Source organism: Hemicordylus capensis, chromosome 3 (genome assembly GCF_027244095.1).
Source record: "Hemicordylus capensis ecotype Gifberg chromosome 3, rHemCap1.1.pri, whole genome shotgun sequence".
Lineage (NCBI taxonomy): Eukaryota > Metazoa > Chordata > Lepidosauria > Squamata > Cordylidae > Hemicordylus > Hemicordylus capensis.
Genome location: NC_069659.1, coordinates 225,540,676 through 225,559,434, shown reverse-complemented (window position 1 = coordinate 225,559,434; position 18,759 = coordinate 225,540,676). Strand labels below are relative to the sequence as shown.

Below are 18,759 nucleotides of genomic sequence, written 5' to 3'. Positions count from 1 at the left end.
TCAGAGGCCCATTTTTTCACTGTACTCATTTATTTATTGAATTTATATACCACCTAATATAAACATCTCTAGGCAGTATACAGAATTTTTTAAAAAATACCACATTTAAAATTCATAAAAAGATAAAATAATAATAGATAAAAACACATAAATAACACATTAAAATTTTAAAAATTGAGTCTCAGTTGAAGGCCTGGGGAAACAGGTACGTCTTCAGGGACTTCCTAAAAGCAAACAGAGAAGGAAATGCTCTTATTTCAGCAGGGAGAGCGTTCCAAAGCCCCGGGTCAGGCACAGAAAAGGCCCGGTCCTGAGTCGACACCAAACGAGTTTGCAGCAACTGTAACTGGACCTCTCCAGATGATCTTAATAGGTGACAGGGATCACAACAGAGAAGGCGTTCCCTTAAATACCCTGGACCTAAGCCGTTAAGGACTTTATAGGTAATAACTAGCACTTTGTATTTTGTTCGGAAACATATCGGCAGCTGGTGCAGTTCTTTTGGATTTGGTGTTATATGGTCCCTTCGGGTAAACCCAGAGACTAGTCTGGCTGCCGCATTCTGTACCAATTGTAGTTTCTGAACTACATACAAAGGCAGCCCCATGTATGGTGCATTACAGTAGTCAAGTGTAGAAGTTACCAGCATATGTACCATCATTTTAAGGTCATTAGTCTCCAAGGATGGACGTATCTGGCATATCAGCTTCGCTGAGAAAAGTGCTCCTGGCCACTGCCTCAACCTGAGAAAACAGGGAGAGCTTTGGGTTCAAGAGCACTCCCAAGCGACGTACCTGATCTTTCAGGGGGAGTGTAACCCCATCCAGAACAGGCAGATCTAAGCCATCTCTCAGATCCCAACCTCCTACAGGCAGTACCTCTGTCTTGTTTGGTTTCAACTTCAGTCTGTTATCCCTCATCCAGCCCAATATTGCCTCCAGGTAGGCATTTAGTGGGGTCATGCCATTTCCTGATGAAGTTGGTATAGAGAAATAGATCTGGGTGTCATCCGCGTATTGATAGCATCCCCGACCAAACTTCCTGACTATCTCTCCCAGCAGTTTCATGTAAATATTAAAAAGCTTTGGAGACATACTCCTTGACTTTAATTACTAGAGCTTGCAGATCATCCACATTCTCAGCTATCAGAGTGGTGTCATCAGTGTAGCACAGGTTATTGGTGTTTCTTCCTCCAACTTTAAAACCTCGTTCATCTTCTTCCAATCCAGCTTCTCTCAGTATATGTTCAGCATATAAGTTGAATAAATAAGGAGAAAGTATACAGCCTCGTCTTACTCCTTTGTTGATCTGGAAGCAGTCTGTTTCACCATGGTCCATCTGGACTGTGGCTTCCTATCCTGTGTATAGGTTTCTCATGAGAAAAAGAGATGTTCTGGGATGCCCATTTTCCTAAGGACATTCCACAACTTGACATGGTTGACACAAACAAAGTCTTTTCTGTAGTCAATAAAGCACATATTGACTTCTTTCTGGTATTCTTTGGCTTTCTCGATTTTCCAGTGTGCATCAGCAATGGTATCTCTTGTTCTTCAGCCTTTTCTGAAACCAGCTTGAACATCCGTCATTTCCCTTTCCACCTAGGGCTCTAATCTGCTTTGGATGACCCTGAACACTATTTTGCTAGCATGTGAAATTAAGGATATCGTGTGATGGTTTGCACAATCTGTTAGATCTCCTTTCTTTGGTATGAGTATGTAGACTGACCTCTTCCAATCTGTTGGCCACTGTGCTGTTCTCCAAATTTGTTAGCATAGTTTGGTGAGAGCCTTGACTGAGTCGTCTTCTGCTGCCTGCCATATTTCTGTAGCTATTCCATCAATTCCTGTAGACTTCCGACTTGGTGATGACTGGAGTGCTGATCTAACTTCATCTTCCTGTACTAGAAGTTCTTGCAAGCAGGGACTATCTTCTAGAGTATTTTGGATGTTGACGTCCCTGCTGTACAGATTTTTAGTATACTCCTTCCATCTCTGTTTGATCTTCTCTGAATCAGTTACTGTCTGTCCTTTGGCATTCCTTAACATACCGATTTGAGGTTGGAACCTCTCTCTGAGTTCAGAGGTCTTTTGGAAAACCTTCTTTGTTTTTCCATGTATATATTATATATTTGCAAGTAGCCACACTGAAATGTGGAAATACTATAAAGTAGCTTGAGGCAGGTTTAATGATGTCTTATTTTGAATTATTCTCCATTTCTCTTATGGGGAAAAACACACTTTGCTGTGGAGCTTTTTAAATAAAAGGCTGCAGGTTGGCTCAAAATAACCATGAATGGAAGAAAAATGTCTGCTTGCACTTGTACAAGAGTTCAGGAAGTGCTACAGTAGTAGGGTATTTAGCAGTATTCCTGCTTCTGTACAAGAGGTTGTACAAGTAGAAGAACCTCTTGGGTTTATTTCCCCTTTTCTTATGCAGTGCTCTAGTGTGGGGGTAAATCAGCCCTTTCATGAATGGAAGACACCGTTCATATGCAGAAGAGAAACTTTAGATCCAATATCTATATATTCATATCCCCATTCAGCCATGATTCTTGCTGGGTGACTCTGGGCCAGTCACTTCTCTCTCAGCCTAACCTACTTCACAGGGTTGTTGTGAGGAGGAACTTAAGTATATAGTACACCTCTCTGGGTTCCTTGGAGGAAGAGCAGGATATACAATGTAATAAAGAAATAAATAAAATATTTTCCTTCAAAATGAAGCTGTTCCTTTTTCTGTTAAGATTTTTAATGTAACTTCAGCACCAGCGTATCCCTCCAGTCGTATTTATTTGAAATACAAAATATGCATTTATGCTTTCACTAACACATTGCTCAGCAAAATATTTCCAATATTTTATCAACAGCGCTCAATAATGAGATAGTGTATTTACACATTCTTACTAGACAGTTTGGTTTTAATTTAGATATGAATATTGTTTGCAGGCATTCAGCAGTGTTCTTGAACTTTGTTTCTAAGTTGTCAGCATTGTTGTCAGGGTCGGTTATCTTTTAAAATGAAAAGAGATAAAAGGCCAAAGATATAAAGAATCCACTATGCACAGCATAATAAGGTAATAAAGTTGACACGAGACAGGATGAAATATGTACTCTTCTTGTTCTGCTTGTAAAACTGCACATTTCTATTTTAGTTGTTAACTGATGTGTTTTTATATCTATTTTAGTTAAATGATGTGGTCTCTGTCTTTTACACAAATGGGCTACACGCCTGCTCAGAGACCTTGTCGGAACCTAACAAGCTCAATTCTCCTGCTTTGGGTGGGAACCCCGCCACCAGCCGCTATATGCAGCTGCGCCATTCCTCATCCCCTCAGTCTTTCGTCATTCGCACTTCAGTCAACATTGTGGAATCTGCAGCTCTATAAGGAGTAGGATTATTATCTATCCCCTTGTTGTTTTCTTCCTGCTTTCTTTTTTATTTCTTCCTTCATTTCTTATTTTTCGCGTAGTAGCATGTTTTCTTCTTGGCGTTTTGTTTTTATGGGTTTTCCCTTTCTTTGGAGCTCCGATCCCGGCTGGGATGGAGCGTGGTGGCTGGCTGGCCTACGGCGTTTATGCTGGGCACAACGAACTTCAAAAAATGCGTTCGTTGCAGAGCTAAAATATGCCCCTGATACTCATACCGAGTGTCTTTTGTGTCTGGGGGAATCCCACATTGTTGAGACCTGTGTTCATTGCCAGAAGTCTACGAATCAGGCTGGCAAGAATAGGGCTTCACACCTGCGCACAGCCCTGTGGGTCTTGGTTCTCTGTTCTTTGGTAGCCTTATCGTTGAAGCGGTCTGTTAAGATGGCTTTTTCGGCACATTCAGAGCATTCAGAATCCACTCCCGTGGAAGTCGAAAACTCAGTCCCGATACCATTTTCGGCATCTCCTGTCGTCGATCCCTCGATGGTTTTGAGGGCTTTGGTGCGTTCTGAGGACTTGCCTCAGTGTCCTCTGCCTGCGGTGCCAGATCCTTCTCCGACTCCTTTGATATCAAAGCGGGGGTGGGGGGGAGAAGACGACGAAATTGCCTCATGATTTGCTGGTGGGTCAACACCTCCCTCCTATCCCGAAGAAAAAGAATACTGTGTCGATTCCTACTGCGGAGGCCCCGTTGGTCAAGAAGCCTAAGTTGGACTCGGGAATGGACCATGCCTCCCTGGATCACCCAGCAAGGGCTTCGGCCCCACTGGTACCGAAGTCGTCGGTTTCCGTTCAGCCTAGCTCGCTGCAGGCCGGTGACTCCTTCGCCTTGGCACCTGATCGTATCTGCACGAACAGAGAGCTTTCGGTGGAGACTGATGAGCCTGGATATGCCTAATCCGCGGAGGAGGCATATTTGCTGGACAAGCCCGCAGAAGAAGCATTGTGGATGCCTGGGTGTCATTTGCCCCCTCGGCGGCACCAGGAGCGTCTCCCTCCTAGGGATCTGAGTTCCTGTTGGGACTCGGCTTACCGCTTCTCTGACTATAGACAGGACCGGGACTGGGACTGTCGTGAGTCTGTGCATATGGATAGGTACCGTATGCCTGAATGCCATTCCCCCTTGCATGAAGTTGAGCCATCCTCTTATGGTGCTTGGCACTGAGACTAGCACCCCGGCATCAGAGGCTATTTCCCTGTGGTCGTCCCCTCTGGTCATACAGTCCAACTCTAAGCTTGTTTCTCCGTTGGAGGATTATAAGCAGTATTCCGTGTATGTAGCCCGCATGGCATCTGCACTGGGCATGTGCCTCGGTATGCAGCAGAAAGGGAAATTGGATCCCTTATTTAGCTTTATTGACGCAGAGGCTAAGGTGTCAGCCACTTTACCCCTTACCTCGGCATTGCTGGGGGTCATGTGGGGTCACTGGAAAAAGCCGGCGACTCTTTCTCAACCCAATCGGCATTTGGAGAATTTTTATAGGGTGCAACTGCAGGATGATATGGCCTTTCTAAAGAATCATCCCACCCCTAATTCTATCATTGTAGAAGCATCTCTACAAAAGACCAGGGGTCACAGCCAGTCGTCACTGGATGACAAGGAGGGCAGAAAATTGGACTCCTTCAGGAGGAGGCTTTACTCTGCCTCAGCTCTCCACTTAAGGGTGGCCAACTATCAGGCCTACAATGCCCGTTATGACCACTTCTTGTGGGAGAAAATGGCTCCCTTTTTGGATCTCTTGCCACTGGACAAGCATTCCTCCGCGAGGCTATACAGGTGGCGAAACAGGAGCTCTACTTGGCTAGACACTCGGTAGAGTGCATGGCCAAAGTGATGGCCACCGTCAATGGCTCTCAAGCAGCATGCCTGGCTGCCTTTGTCTGGACTGACCTATGAGGCCCATGCTAGGGTTGAGGACCTTCCCTTTGAGGAATCTAGCCTCTTTGTGGAACAGAAGCTGAGGAGTACAGCGAGATCCATGTTGTATTCTTTTTCGACCTCCAAGCCACAGAAGTCTTCCAGGTGGTCCCCTTATCAACCACAGAAGGCCCCTTCTCAACAGCAATCTTTGTCCGAATGTTCCTTTTGGGGCAACAAGTTTCAGTCCAGATACAAGTCAGGCCTTCAGCCTAGGCAGCCAGCCTTTCAGAAACAGCGCCTGAACACCTTCCAAAAGAAACAATGACTTGGGGGACTTTCGGACTCATCTGGCCCCATTTTCAGTGAGCTGGGACAAGATTACCACGGACCAGTGGTTTATCCATCATTATGCTATTGATGCCAGGGCATGGAATGATGCTGTATTTGGCAGGAGTCTCCTGCAGTCCATTTTCGGTTGATGTACTTGTTTCTGAAATAAATACTTTCTGCAGATTACATATTGCTTCCGTTTCTTCCCTCCTCCTTGGATGCTAGCTTGTTATGCTCCCATTTGTGTAAAAGACAGAGACCACATCGAAGAACGACAGGTTGCTTACCTGTAACTTTGGTTCTTCTAGTAGTCATCTGTCCTTTTACAGACCCTCGCGTCCTCCCCTTGGGTCTACTGAAGCTGGACTCTGTGACTGAGGGGATGAGGAATGGCGCAGCTGCATATAGTGGCTGGGGGCAGGGTTCCCACCCAAAGCAGGAGAATTGAGCTTGTTAGGTTCCGACAAGGTCTCTGTGCAGGCGCATAGCCCATTGGTGTAAAAGGATAGATGACCACTAGAAGAACCAAAGTTACAGGTAACCAACCTGTAGTTTTATATGACTGAAAGCACAGGTAGGTATTTTGAGAGTAGGTTTACAACTGGTATCCAAATGTTGATGGAGCATAGTTCTATATATCCAGAATTGTTTACACAGATACTATATTTACTGTAGTTACAGTGGTATTGCCCAAAGCAAACACATAAAGAATGAAGGGGAAGCACACATTTTTAAACACTTGGGTACCTGCACTGGGAGCCCTTATTACCTCCTGTCCCCAGTGTGCAATGCATGTTTTAAGAGTGCACATTTAAAATCGGAAATAGCACTCTAGTTGAAATGAGCCAATTTTATAAAACACTGGAGGCCTTTTTTGGAGGGGTGGGAGGGAGCTCAATATGTTTCTGTTAGGCAAGATTCTACATGGATCTGGGTATGACTCTTGAATTTAAAGTATTGTTTCTTTTGCTTCTTTGTGATGGTTTTGTGTTGTGATTTTATAGAAAAAAATACTTTTTAAAAAAGTGTGTTTCAGAATAGTTTGCCCTTTGTGTTTGCAGTTGGGAATATGGGAATACTGGTGTGTTAACTGGTGTAAAAGTGATTGCCACAGAAAGTGTGAAGCAGCCCCATAGCTGAGGCTAAGGCCGCTGCTCTCCAGTCTTGCCAGCAGCCCTGGATCCATCATGCTTTATCTTCCTTAAGCAAGTTTGTGTTTATAGAAAACCAAGCAGAAAATAACATGCTAGTGGGGAGGAAAGCGTTCAAGGTCAAAACAGTGGCCTGGGCTTTTCAAATTGTGCGGGGTATATAAATCCTCCTCAGCAGTAGTGCAGTTTAGTCTGAGCTGTATCCTTCCCTTTGAGCAAGTAGAATAATTTTAATAGTAGCATTCCCTACTGTCTTACCAGTGTAACTTGTTTCATTGCAGTCTCTGGTAAATGGATGCTGACATGGACTACGAAAGACCAAACGTTGAAACCATCAAGTGTGTGGTTGTTGGCGATAACGCAGTGGGGAAGACGCGCTTAATCTGTGCCAGAGCATGTAATACCACCCTGACCCAATATCAGCTGCTGGCAACTCATGTACCTACTGTCTGGGCGATTGATCAATATCGGGTCTGCCAAGAGGTATGTATTGCCAACTTTCACAGGTTGCACAAGAGTTTAGGTTTTCCTTGGCATTGATCAGTCATTACTAACTCTAAATGCTGTTACACTGGAATTCAAATTTAAAATGGGTTGATGGAGTCATGTTCTGAATGCACAGTCTCTGTTTTTGTTCTGGCACTGTTTCTGAATAAGTATGACATTCTCACATTGTGACTGGGTTTAGACAGAAAGTGTGGTTTGTGCTGATTGTAGTTTAGACCCCAAATCATTGTTTGAGGCTCCCTGTGTACAATGGGCAAGCAATTATTTATAGCTGCTTGTGGTTTGCAAACAAATTTCAAACCATGGGTTCAGACTGTGGTTTGTCAGCCTGCGCCAGTCAATAAATCATGGTTCGTTGATTGGCGTGTATTCAGACCTACAGACAGATCAGAATTGGACAAAACAAACCATGGCTTTGTGTTATGTCTGAACTTACCCTGCGTGTTAATGCAGGGTCTTTGGGTCTTCTTCCCTTAGTAAATGTTTGAATGTATTACTGTGGTTCATTTTTAAAGGGCTATTTATTTGTTTAGTGGATATACCCACTATTGAATGGGTATACAGTTGTCCCTCTCCAACCACGAGGGTTCCACTCCTGGAAACCCTTGTGGTTGGCGAACTCACAGTAGACAAGCCATTGGTTTCAATGGCAAATGGGGTTAGGGGAATCGCAATCGCAAAGAGACCGAAAACAAGGTAAAAATTGAAAGAATTGCCCCCTGACCCCCAGAAATGTCTCCCTAGACACCCAGAATTGTTCTCCAGACCCCCAGAAATGTCCTCCAAACCCCCCAAATTACCCCCCCCCACACACACACACCCCACCCTTAAAAAAAAATAAATCACCAAACCGCAGATTCACAGGTTACGGTTGGCGAGGGTGGTCACAATTTCCCAGTCACGGATACTCAAATCCTCAATTGAGAAAACCACGATAGGAGAGGGATGACTGTATTTCAGTACAGTGTGTCATGTCTATTTTGATTTTCCCTTCCCTTCGCTACCTTTTTAGCCCCTAGTCTTGGTACTGTAATTGAGTGACCAGATGCAGCACAGGTAAGATTGTTCTACTTTTAAGTAGTTATATAGAATATGACATTTTAGTAGGTACAAGTCATGCCTTAGTGCTGTAGGAATGAGGGAAACTATCCTTGTCAGAACTTCCTCTTGTGTGCAGTTGTTAAAAGTTCAGGAGCCCTCCTTCATCTGGTCATCCCAATTCTAAATAAAATCTGTACCAGTTCTGCTCATCCAAGTCCAGTCTGTATATCCACCGGTCAGGTTTCACTACTTTGGCCCGGTTCAGATAATCATCAATACTGTGGTTCCCCTTCCCCTCTCTTTGTCCTTCAAAAGTCAGGGGAGGATATTAAAAAACCTCCATGTCTGTTTTTCCATTGCATCCAAACTCCAGAAACTGTATTTTATTCTAACGATTAAACTGTACGTTTCCAGGACTGCATTTTATAAGGCTAGGTATAAGCATGTCTAGTTTAATGCTTAGCTACAATTTAGGGATGTGCACGGAACCACAGAAGGGTGGTCCGGCACTGGGGGAGTGTCGCTTTAAGGGGTGGTGGTAGTACTTACCCCTCCCTCGCCGCTCTTCTCCCTCCAGTGCTGGTGCTTTTAAAAACCTTCTTGGGGTGGCAGAGTTCCTCCCTGCCACCCCTGCCCCCGTCGTTGTCCTTCTAAGCCTTAAACGAGAAGAGCTGGCAGCGCGCATGCGCCCTTCGCGGTGCGAGCTTGTCTTTGCTGCTGGCGCGCGCGCCGCCAGCTCTTCTTGTTTAAGGCTTAGAAGGACAATGACGGGGGCAGGGGCGGCAGGGAGGAACTCTGCCACCCCAAGAAGGTTTTTTAAAGCACCAGCGCCGGAGGGGGAAGAGCGGCGGGGGGGAGGTAAGTACTACCACCACCACCCCTTAAAGCGACACTCCCCCACCCTTCTGGACTGCCAGAATTCCGGGGGCTGGGGAGTTTGGGGGCCACGTGGCCCCCAGAAGGTCCAGTATGCCCTGCGCGAACGCACAGGGCATACTGGGGAGACCCCCCCAAGCCGAGTCCCGTCGGGGGTCTACTCATGAGTAACCGTGACGCGGAGCCACACTGCGGCTACTCATGATTTTTTAAAAAAGGGTTTGCGGAGCACTCGCTCCGCAAACCCGGTTTAAGGGGCGGGCTACTTGAGTGGGTTACCCACTCAAGAATCACTGGGCTCACAGCCGAGCCCGGTGGTTCTCACGATTGTAGAAAATCGGGCTAGTGGAGGCTAGCCCGATTTTCTGCAGTCGTGTGAATAGCTCCACAGTTAGATTAAGTCCCACTTTCTGACATAATGGCAAACTGTGGTTTATTCAAATCTGAAATAGCAATAGCAATAGCACTTACATTTATATACCGCTCTATAGCCGGAGCTCTCTAAGCGGTTTACAATGATTTAGCATATTGCCCCCAACATTCTGGGTACTCAGAAAGTGGAAGCTTTCAATTTCCTCTTATCTTGTGCTATGAAGGAGAGAGGAAGGATGGTGCTTGAGGCTTACTGCAACTCATTCACAATAATCTAAACCTGGGCTTCACAACTTCAGCCCTCCAGCTGCTTTTGAGCTACACTTCCCATCAACCACAGTGACCAATAGTTAGGGATGAGGGGAGCTGTAGTCCAGTATCTGCAGTAAGGCAGAGTTGTACAGTTTAGATGGCTGTCTGAAGCAGGCCTTTGTGTCCTCAACTTATTTTAGAAATGTGTCTGCACTGTAAAGCAATTTGAAAGCTTCAAAGAACATAGTGGCTTAATTAAGGCATCACATCAAATCATAGTTTGCACGAGTATAGTTTAGAGCCCAAGCCAAGATTTGATCTTCCATGAGCCCTTTCTCGCGATTGATGAGAAAGGGCTTGAGGGAGTGGGGACTAAGGCTGCTTGCACTTACCTCCCCGCACATTATCCCTCTTCTCTCCCTGGACAGGCAGATCACCCGTCCACATGATTGCCAGCAGCTGCTGGCCGTGCAGTGGGCCGGGAGCTGGAATACTTCATCCCAGCCCCCGGAATTCCCATAATGCACCACGTGAGTGTACAGTACATTATGGGGATTTCCCCCACGCCAGCTGGGAGCAAGCAGCCAAGGCTGGCAGACGATCCTAAAAGCGGAGGTAAGAGAGCGCTAGCTTGCTTAACCCCATTTAAGAGGGTGGCTGGCTTGGTAGCTTTGCTGCTGAGGTGCTGCTGGAATCAAGTATGATCCTGGCGGTTCTCACGTGCAGGCAAGAGCAGGCTTGGCTTTGTTAGCCTGGTTTTGCCTGCACGGGAGAACAGCCTCCAAGTTTACAACAGACAAACCATGTTTTAGAGCTGCTTGAGTGGAAAGGGAGCCAGCGATGGTACTGGCACCAAGCACACGCACGAGGGAGAGGGACCACAGAGGCTGCTACCACCTTGAGTTGTTCTATGTGAGATTTTATCTCTGATTTTTTTTTTCTATGTGTGGTTTATTCCCCTCCTCCCTCAATTTCCTGAGGTTGACCAGGAAATGTCTATCTGCCAAATCCTAAACCCGAATCTGATCAGAATAAGAGTTTTGTTGAGTTAGGTGAGGCAAAATGACCATGTGCATGGGAGAAGACAGGGGATGACTCTCTAAGGCGTGCACACATGTGCATGCTCACAAGTTATTTGATGTCCTTTCATTTAGTTTTAGTTCCCACACTCAGGTTGACTCAAGAAGGCTCTACTCCATGTGCACGCACACTGCCTTGAAACTGCCTCCCAGAACAAAGCTTGTTCCGCACATAGATTAAAAAAATTAGAGTGAACACTGGTGTGGTCTGAACCTTTGATTATATGCTAGGGTGTATCACACCTTCAGACCTTTTTTCAGGGAATTATGTTTGCAAAGCTTTTAACTGGTGAAAATAAACCCTTTTCAGGTTCTCGAACGTTCTCGCGATGTAGTTGATGAAGTGAGTGTTTCTCTCAGGCTCTGGGACACATTTGGAGATCACCACAAAGATAGACGCTTTGCTTATGGAAGGTAAGTGGAAGCCAGCCCATTTTTTTCAGTTACAAGTGGTGCAAAATGTAGCATTAAAAGAACTGTGGCTAGGAAGAGTGGAATAGGAGGCATTAAATTGATCAAGAGTGTTCATATTCCTACCTTTTTCAAAGAGCAACATCTGTCACAAGGATTATAAATATATACTGATCTGAAGGGAATACAAGTTTGTTAAACTATGTATATAGTTGATCAGTGGATTTAAGGCTTTGAACGGAAGTCTTGAAATGTTTTGCATTTCAAAGAGCATCTGAAAAAAGGTTGTAACAAGTAACCAGAGTGCTAATGCTTGCTTGGGTGGCCATGATGAAGGGTAATCAATTCACTTATTGCTGAAGTAGCTGCCAGGTGCATTTTAAAGAATACAATCACCTGTCATTGTGTAGAGGGGGAAATCTTTCAACTTCAACCACCACACATAATGTGAAATGAAAATAATCTAGATCTCAGTGACACAGATGTTACCCTACATAATTGTAACAGTGGAGTAACTCTTGGTTTTCCCCAGGTTATTCATAGCTGTCCACTGTGGTTATTAACCATCTGCCATGTTGATGTGAATGGGGGAGATGTTTTGTGTCTGTAACCCTAAATTTCCTGGCCTCAGCTAAGTCCTTGTGAGGTCATCGAAGTGATACTTGCTTAAAGTATATGTAGGATTGCAACCTGACTGATGCCCTTTAAAATCAATGGGAGTCTTCCTCCCTATTTTCTTAATTAAATATAATCAAAGGGAATGAGTTGTATTACCTAAAGATCAAATCTCTTTGGATCAAAATTGAAGATCGTTGGCTGGGATCCAAAAAGTTACTTTGTATGTATGCCCCGAAGGCAACGCTCAGTCTTGTTCCTTCTCTTGTAGTTCATTTGGGGTACCTGCCATGTTTAATATAAGATGTCATTTACACATTTATACAAATGTATATATACATTTATATGTGCACATCCTTCATTTGACCAAAAAAAAAAAATCAACCCACAAACATTTTATAAATACAAGATTGGGGGAAATAAGGTTGGTGATATCATGGACACTGGTCTGAATGTAACCATCACAGCCAGCTTTTCCCCAAAGTGCTTGCAACACTTGTATTTTCAGAGCTTCTCCCAAGATAGAAAAATGTTCATGTGCTTTCAGAACAGGGAAAGTTCTTTCAAGCCAGTTTTGCAGTTTTAAAATGTAAAATCTGTCTTCACTTTCAGTGCCATTTAGCAATTATATCTGGGGAAGGAGGGAGAAAGAACCAGCAATGAGGGCCACCTCATATTATCTATCTATCTATCTATCTATCTATCTATCTATCTATCTATCTATCATATTTTTATACTACCTGATATGTACATCTCTAGGTGGTGTACAGATTTTAATATTAAAAATCACAGATTAAAATACATAAAACAATAAAACAATATAAAACAAATTATTAAAATTAATTCTGATTAAAAGCTTGTGAGAACAGGAGAGTCTTGAGGGTCTTCCTGAAAACAAACCCAGAAGGAGATGCTCTTATTTCAGCAGGGAGTATATTCCAAAGCCCGTTCACAGGCAGCCACAGAGAAAGCCCAGTCCTGAGTCGCCACCAGACAAGCTGGTGGCAACCTAACTGGACCTCTCCAGAAGATCATAAAAGGTGGGATAACAAAGGAGGCACTACTTTGCCTAGACCCAAGCCATTATGGGCTTTATAGGTAATAACCAGCACTATGTATTTCACCCGGAAACATATTGGCAGCCAGTGCAGTTCTTTCAAAACCGGTGTTATGTGGTCCCTTTGTGTTGTCCCAGAGACCAATCTGGCTGCTGCATTCTGTACCAATTGTAATTTCCAGACTACATACAAAAGCAGCCCCACATAGAGCGCATTATAGTTGTCAAGTCTGGAGGTTACCAGCATATGTACCACTGTTTTAGGGTCATTCACCTCTAGAATTAACGTAGCTGACGTATCAACCGAAGCTGATAAAAAGTGCTCCTGGCCACTGCCTCAACCTGAGAAACCAGGGAGATCTTTGAGTCCAGGAGCACTCCCAAGCGATGTACCTGATCTTTCAGGGGGAGTGTAACCCCATCCAGAACAGGCTGATCTAAACCATCTCTCAGGTCCCGGCCACTGTTCCCTCTAAGGCAGGGATGGGGAACCTTGGCACTCCAGCTGTTTTTGGACTACAACTCCCATAATCTCCAGCCACAGAGGCCAATAGCTAGGGATTATGGGAATTGTAGGCCAAGATCTGCAGGAGTGCCAAGGTTCCCCATCCCTGCTCTAAGGCATGCGCACATGCACGCGCTTACAAGTTTTCTGATGTCCGCTCAGTTAATTGTAGATCCCGCTCAGGTTGAATTAGGATGGCCCCACTCTGAATGCGTGTGCGCACACAGTGCCTTGATACTGCCACCCAGAACAAAAATCATTCCACACAGAGATGAAAAAAATTAGAGGGACCACTGGTCCTGACCCCCACAGTCAGTACTTCCATCTTATTTGGGTTCAACCTCAGTTTGTTGTCCCTCATCCAGCCCATTACCGCCTCCAGGCAGGCATTAAGGGAAGATATGCCATTTCCTGATGAGGTTAACATGGAGAAGTAAATCTAGGTATCATCAGCATATTGATAACACCCTGCACTAAACCTCCTGATGATCTCTCCCAGTGGTTTCATGTATATATTAAAGAGCATTGGAGACAGTATGGAGCCTTGTGTAACTCCACACCAGTTCTCGCTTTGTAGCGCGACAGTCTCCAAGAAACACCATCTGGAATCTGCCAGAGAGGTAGAAGTGGAACCACTGTAAAACAGTGCCACCCAATCCCACCTCCCTCAGGCAGTCCATGGTTGCAGAGGGATCCAAAAGGATCAGCAGAGTCACACTCCCTCTGTTGATAGCCAGTTGGAGATCATCTATCAGGCCAACCAAGGCAGTCTCAACCCCATAGCCCCCACAAAAGCCAGTTTGAAATGGGTCTAGATAATCTGCATCATCCAAAACTGCCTGGAGCTAAGAGGCCTCCAACCACTCAATCCCCTTGCCCATCCATGGAAGATTAGAAACAGATCTGTAATTAGCTAACTCTGAGGCATCCAATGCCACTTTTTTCAAAAGTGATCTACAGGTGAAACTCGAAAAATTAGAATATCGTGCAAAAGTTCATTAATTTCAGTAATGCAAATTAAAAGGTGAAACTGATATATGAGATAGACGCATTACATGCAAAGCGAGATAAGTCAAGCCTTAATTTGTTATAATTGTGATGATCATGGCGTACAGCTCATGAGAACCCCAAATCCACAATCCCAGAAAATTAGAATATTACATGAAACCAATAAAACAAGGATTGTAAATAGAACAATATCGGACCTCTGAAAAGTATAAGCATGCATATGTATTCAGTACTTGTTTTGGGCCACTTTTGCAGCAATTACTGCCTCAATGTGGCGTGGCATGGATGCTATCAGCCTGTGGCACTGCTGAGGTGTTATGGAAGACCAGGATGCTTCAATAGCGACCTTCAGCTCTTCTGCATTGTTTGGTCTCATGTCTCTCATCCTTCTCTTGGCAATGCCCCATAGATTCTCTATGGGGTTCAGGTCAGGCGAGTTTGCTGGCCAATCAAGCACAGTAATCCCATGGTCATTGAACCAGGTTTTGGTACTTTTGGCAGTGTGGGCAGGTGCCAAGTCCTGCTGGAAAATGAAGTCAGCATCCCCATACAGCTCGTCTGCGGAAGGAAGCATGAAGTGCTCCAAAATCTCCTGATAGATGGCTGCGTTGACCCTGGACTTAATGAAGCACAGTGGACCAACACCAGCAGATGACATGGCTCCCCAAATCAACACAGACTGTGGAAACTTCACACTGGACTTCAAGCATGTTGCATTGTGTGCCTCTCCATTCTTCCTCCAGACTCTGGGTCCTTGGTTTCCAAATGAGATGCAAAAGTTGCTCTCATCAGAAAAGAGGACTTTGGACCACTGATCAACAGACCAGTTCTTTTTTTCTTGAGCCCAGGTAAGACGCTTCTGACGTTGTTTGTTGTTCAGGAGCGGCTTGACAAGAGGAATACGACATTTGAAGCCCATGTCCAGGATCCGTCTGTGTGTGGTGGCTCTTGATGCACTAACTCCAGCCTCAGTCCACTCCTTGTGAAAGTCCCCAACACTTTTGAATGGCCTTTTCCTGACAATCCTCTCCAGGCTGCGGTCATCCCTGCTGCTTGTGCACCTTTTTCTTCCACAGTTTTCCCTTCCACATAACTTTCTATTAATGTGCTTTGATACAGCACTTTGGGAACATCCAACTTCTTTTGCAATTACCTTTTGAGGCTTTCCCTCCTTATGGAGGGTGTCAATGATGGTTTTCTGCACAACTGTCAAGTCAGCAGTCTTTCCCATGATTGTGATTCCTAATGAACCAGACTGAGAGACCATTTAAAGGCTCAGGAACCCTTTGCAGGCGTTATGGATTGATTAGCTGATTGGAGTGGGACACCTGGAGCCTACTGTTGAACCTTTTCACAATATTCTAATTTTCTGGGATTGTGGATTTGGGGTTCTCATGAGCTGTACGCCATGATCATCACAATTATAACAAATTAAGGCTTGACTTATCTCGCTTTGCATGTAATGCGCCTGTCTCATATATCAGTTTCACCTTTTAATTTGCATTACTGAAATTAATGAACTTTTGCACAATATTCTAATTTTTTGAGTTTCACCTGTAATAATAGCCTCTCATATGCTATGCCTCTCATATGGAGGCTGCCAGATATGGCTTCTGGGAGGGGCTATATACAGGGGCTATAATGTTTGCGAGCTTCCTACCATGTCCACTGGTCTTACTCCATGGGGAGCTTCGATGCACTGGACCGCACGTTCCTGACTGGCACTAGCATGGAAGCCCATCACATAATCAGGTTGGTGCATTTAGTGGAAAATGGATTATTATGAACCCTACACGAGGGCTGTAATGCATAGGTAGATTGTTGGAGAATGAGGAACAGCAAGGGCTGTAGAAAAGGCTGTTAAGAAAGATTCATCAGCAGGGGCTGGGCAGGAGACTTCTGATGATATTGAGAAGATTTGGTGTGCTGCTCATAGGCTTAGATCTTGGGCCACTCCTGCTGCTACATAACAACCTTTTTAACACTCAAAAAAGGATGTTATGTAGCAGCAGGAGTGGCCCAAGATCTAAGCCTATGAGCAGCACACCAAATCTTCTCAATATCATCAGAAGTCTCCTGCCCAGCCCCTGCTGATGAATCTTTCTTAACAGCCTTTTCTACAGCCCTTGCTGTTCCTCATTCTCCAACAATCTACCTATGCATTACAGCCCTCGTGTAAGGTTCATAATAATGAGTCAGACTGAGGGGGTCTCTCATGAGAAGTGCCTGGTTTTGCAGACTGTGTCTTGGCAGTTTGTTTTTAAAAGATGCCCAAAGCCCTAATTGCAGCATTTGATTAAGTATTTCAAGTGCACTTACACTATACTGTGCAAATGCTGCAAATCACAGAAGACATTTCTTAGTTGTTCAGGTATCTACTCCAGTATTCGTAAATTTAAGTTGTGATGGCTCCTAACTGAGCAGGGCTAGTTGTGTCCCTGTTTATTCTTTAACTCCCTCCTTGATGTGTCCTTATAATATATGTCAAGATAAGCTACGTCAGTGAGCAGATTAGTGGAGATTAGGGGGGCAAAGTCAGGCATGTTCCAAGGTTCACAGAGAGCAGGGGCGTGTGATGACAATGATCCTGATCCTACAAAAGGCATGCATAATTTGTGTGGGAATCATTATATGAATAATGTTGCTTACTTGGCCATATTAGTCAATTTGGATTTTTATTCTGAGGCCACATGGATAAAATTTGCTGAGATGGCCGGTGACTTTTGTCAAAACTGGAAAATGATCATGTAGTTAAAAACAAACATCTATCTAGTATCTTTCATTATTGTTGCAAAACTGTGATGTCCAAAAGTCGCTGAGCGCATATAGGTTTTCCCCAGTGAAAAGAAAAGCAGTGGGAGGTGGGGTTGGTTTTGGCAGAAAAATAGCCTCAAGATAGAAAAGGTTAAGAAACCTCTCTTCCCCCACACTCTTCAGTCTTCTGTTTCAAATTGTAATCTCAGAGACTGCACTATATATATATATATAAATTTAAAAGGAAATTGCATAGCCATTGTGTAGTTCTGCTCTCAAGATCACTTAATACAGAATAGCTATTCCCTTACACACTCTACCAATCATCTTAACTCAAACAAAGTAGTAAAATTGTGGATTTTCCTGCCCTTTACATGTTTTGTGCCAAATCGGAGATTCTAAACTATGTAAGTGGTTATGAATATATAATTTTAGGCGGTGTTTTGAGGAGGATGTACTTCACCTCCCATTTCTTACACTCCACGTATTTCTCTCCCTGAGATACACACATACAGAGATTTCCTTCCCTGCCTCTCCTTTCCTTTCTGCCTTTTCCCTTTTGGGTCATGCATTAGAGAGATGGTCTGGTTGCTTGGTGCTACTTGGAGACTCCAGTCTGTTTCCATGCAAGCACTGCCCTAACTAAGTTCACCTCGGTAATTCATGTTCTTCGACGTGGTCTCTGTGCTTTACACGAATGGGCTTTGCACCTGCGCAGAGACCACATCGGAGCTTCCAAGCTAGAGTTCTTAACTTTTGGCAGTAACCCCGCTCCCTCGGTATATAGGTGACTGCACGGGCTTCCCTCTCCAGTCTTTCTTTGTCCGCGATTGAAGACACATCGTTGAGCAACTCTTTGCTAGAATCTTTGCTAAGTACTGCTTTATCACCTTTCCCCCTTATTTCTGTTCAGTACCCCCCCTCGTTAGCGTTTTTATTTCTCCCCGGCACCCCCTCTCTCCTTCCCTCAGAGTTTATTTTCCATTCCATCATGGCCTTCGGGCCTGGCGTGTTACGGCCTCTTTGCATCCATTTTTTCTTTAGTACCTTCTTTGGCCTATGGCAAAGACTACAAAATTTAAGCAGTGTGGTCGCTGCAAATCTAAAATCCCCTTCGACTGACGGCCACAAACTCTGCCTTTTCTGCCTGGGTGAAACCCATAAAGCTGGCTCTTGTCTGCATTGTGCGGCCTTTAGCAAGCAGGCGCGCAAAAATCGGACCTCTCAGCTTCATTTTTGGCTTTGGAAACAAGCGTTCAAGGGTACGGGCTTGAACAGACTGTACACTATGCAGGCTTCGTCCAGTGCCTCTCCTGCAGCCCAGGGCTTACAGCCCGTTTCGTCCCCTCCGGGAGTCTTGACAACCACCCCAGAGGTGCCTATACTGGTCAATCCTGTCGCTCAGGCTTCGACGTCGGTACCGAGGAGTTCGGTGGCAGTGTCGATTTCGACGGTGGCGTTGATGGCACCATGCTCTGTCCAGCCAGCCAAAAAGAAAAAGAGAAAGAAGGACCG

At 44.7% G+C, this 18,759-nt stretch overlaps 1 protein-coding gene across 4 annotated transcripts in view; it reads left to right on the top strand.

The window, feature by feature from the left end:
- The window catches only part of RHOBTB1 (Rho related BTB domain containing 1), a 120,821-nt gene that overhangs the window by 56,895 nt on the left and 45,167 nt on the right, over nt 1-18,759 (top strand). For all 4 annotated transcript variants that reach the window (XM_053312369.1, XM_053312371.1, XM_053312372.1 and 1 more), the window contains 2 exons: nt 7,049-7,250; nt 11,205-11,308. In XM_053312369.1, the coding sequence (XP_053168344.1) occupies nt 7,059-7,250; nt 11,205-11,308 (296 nt within the window). In that variant the 5' untranslated portion in view covers nt 7,049-7,058. The remainder of the gene's footprint in view (nt 1-7,048; nt 7,251-11,204; nt 11,309-18,759) is intronic.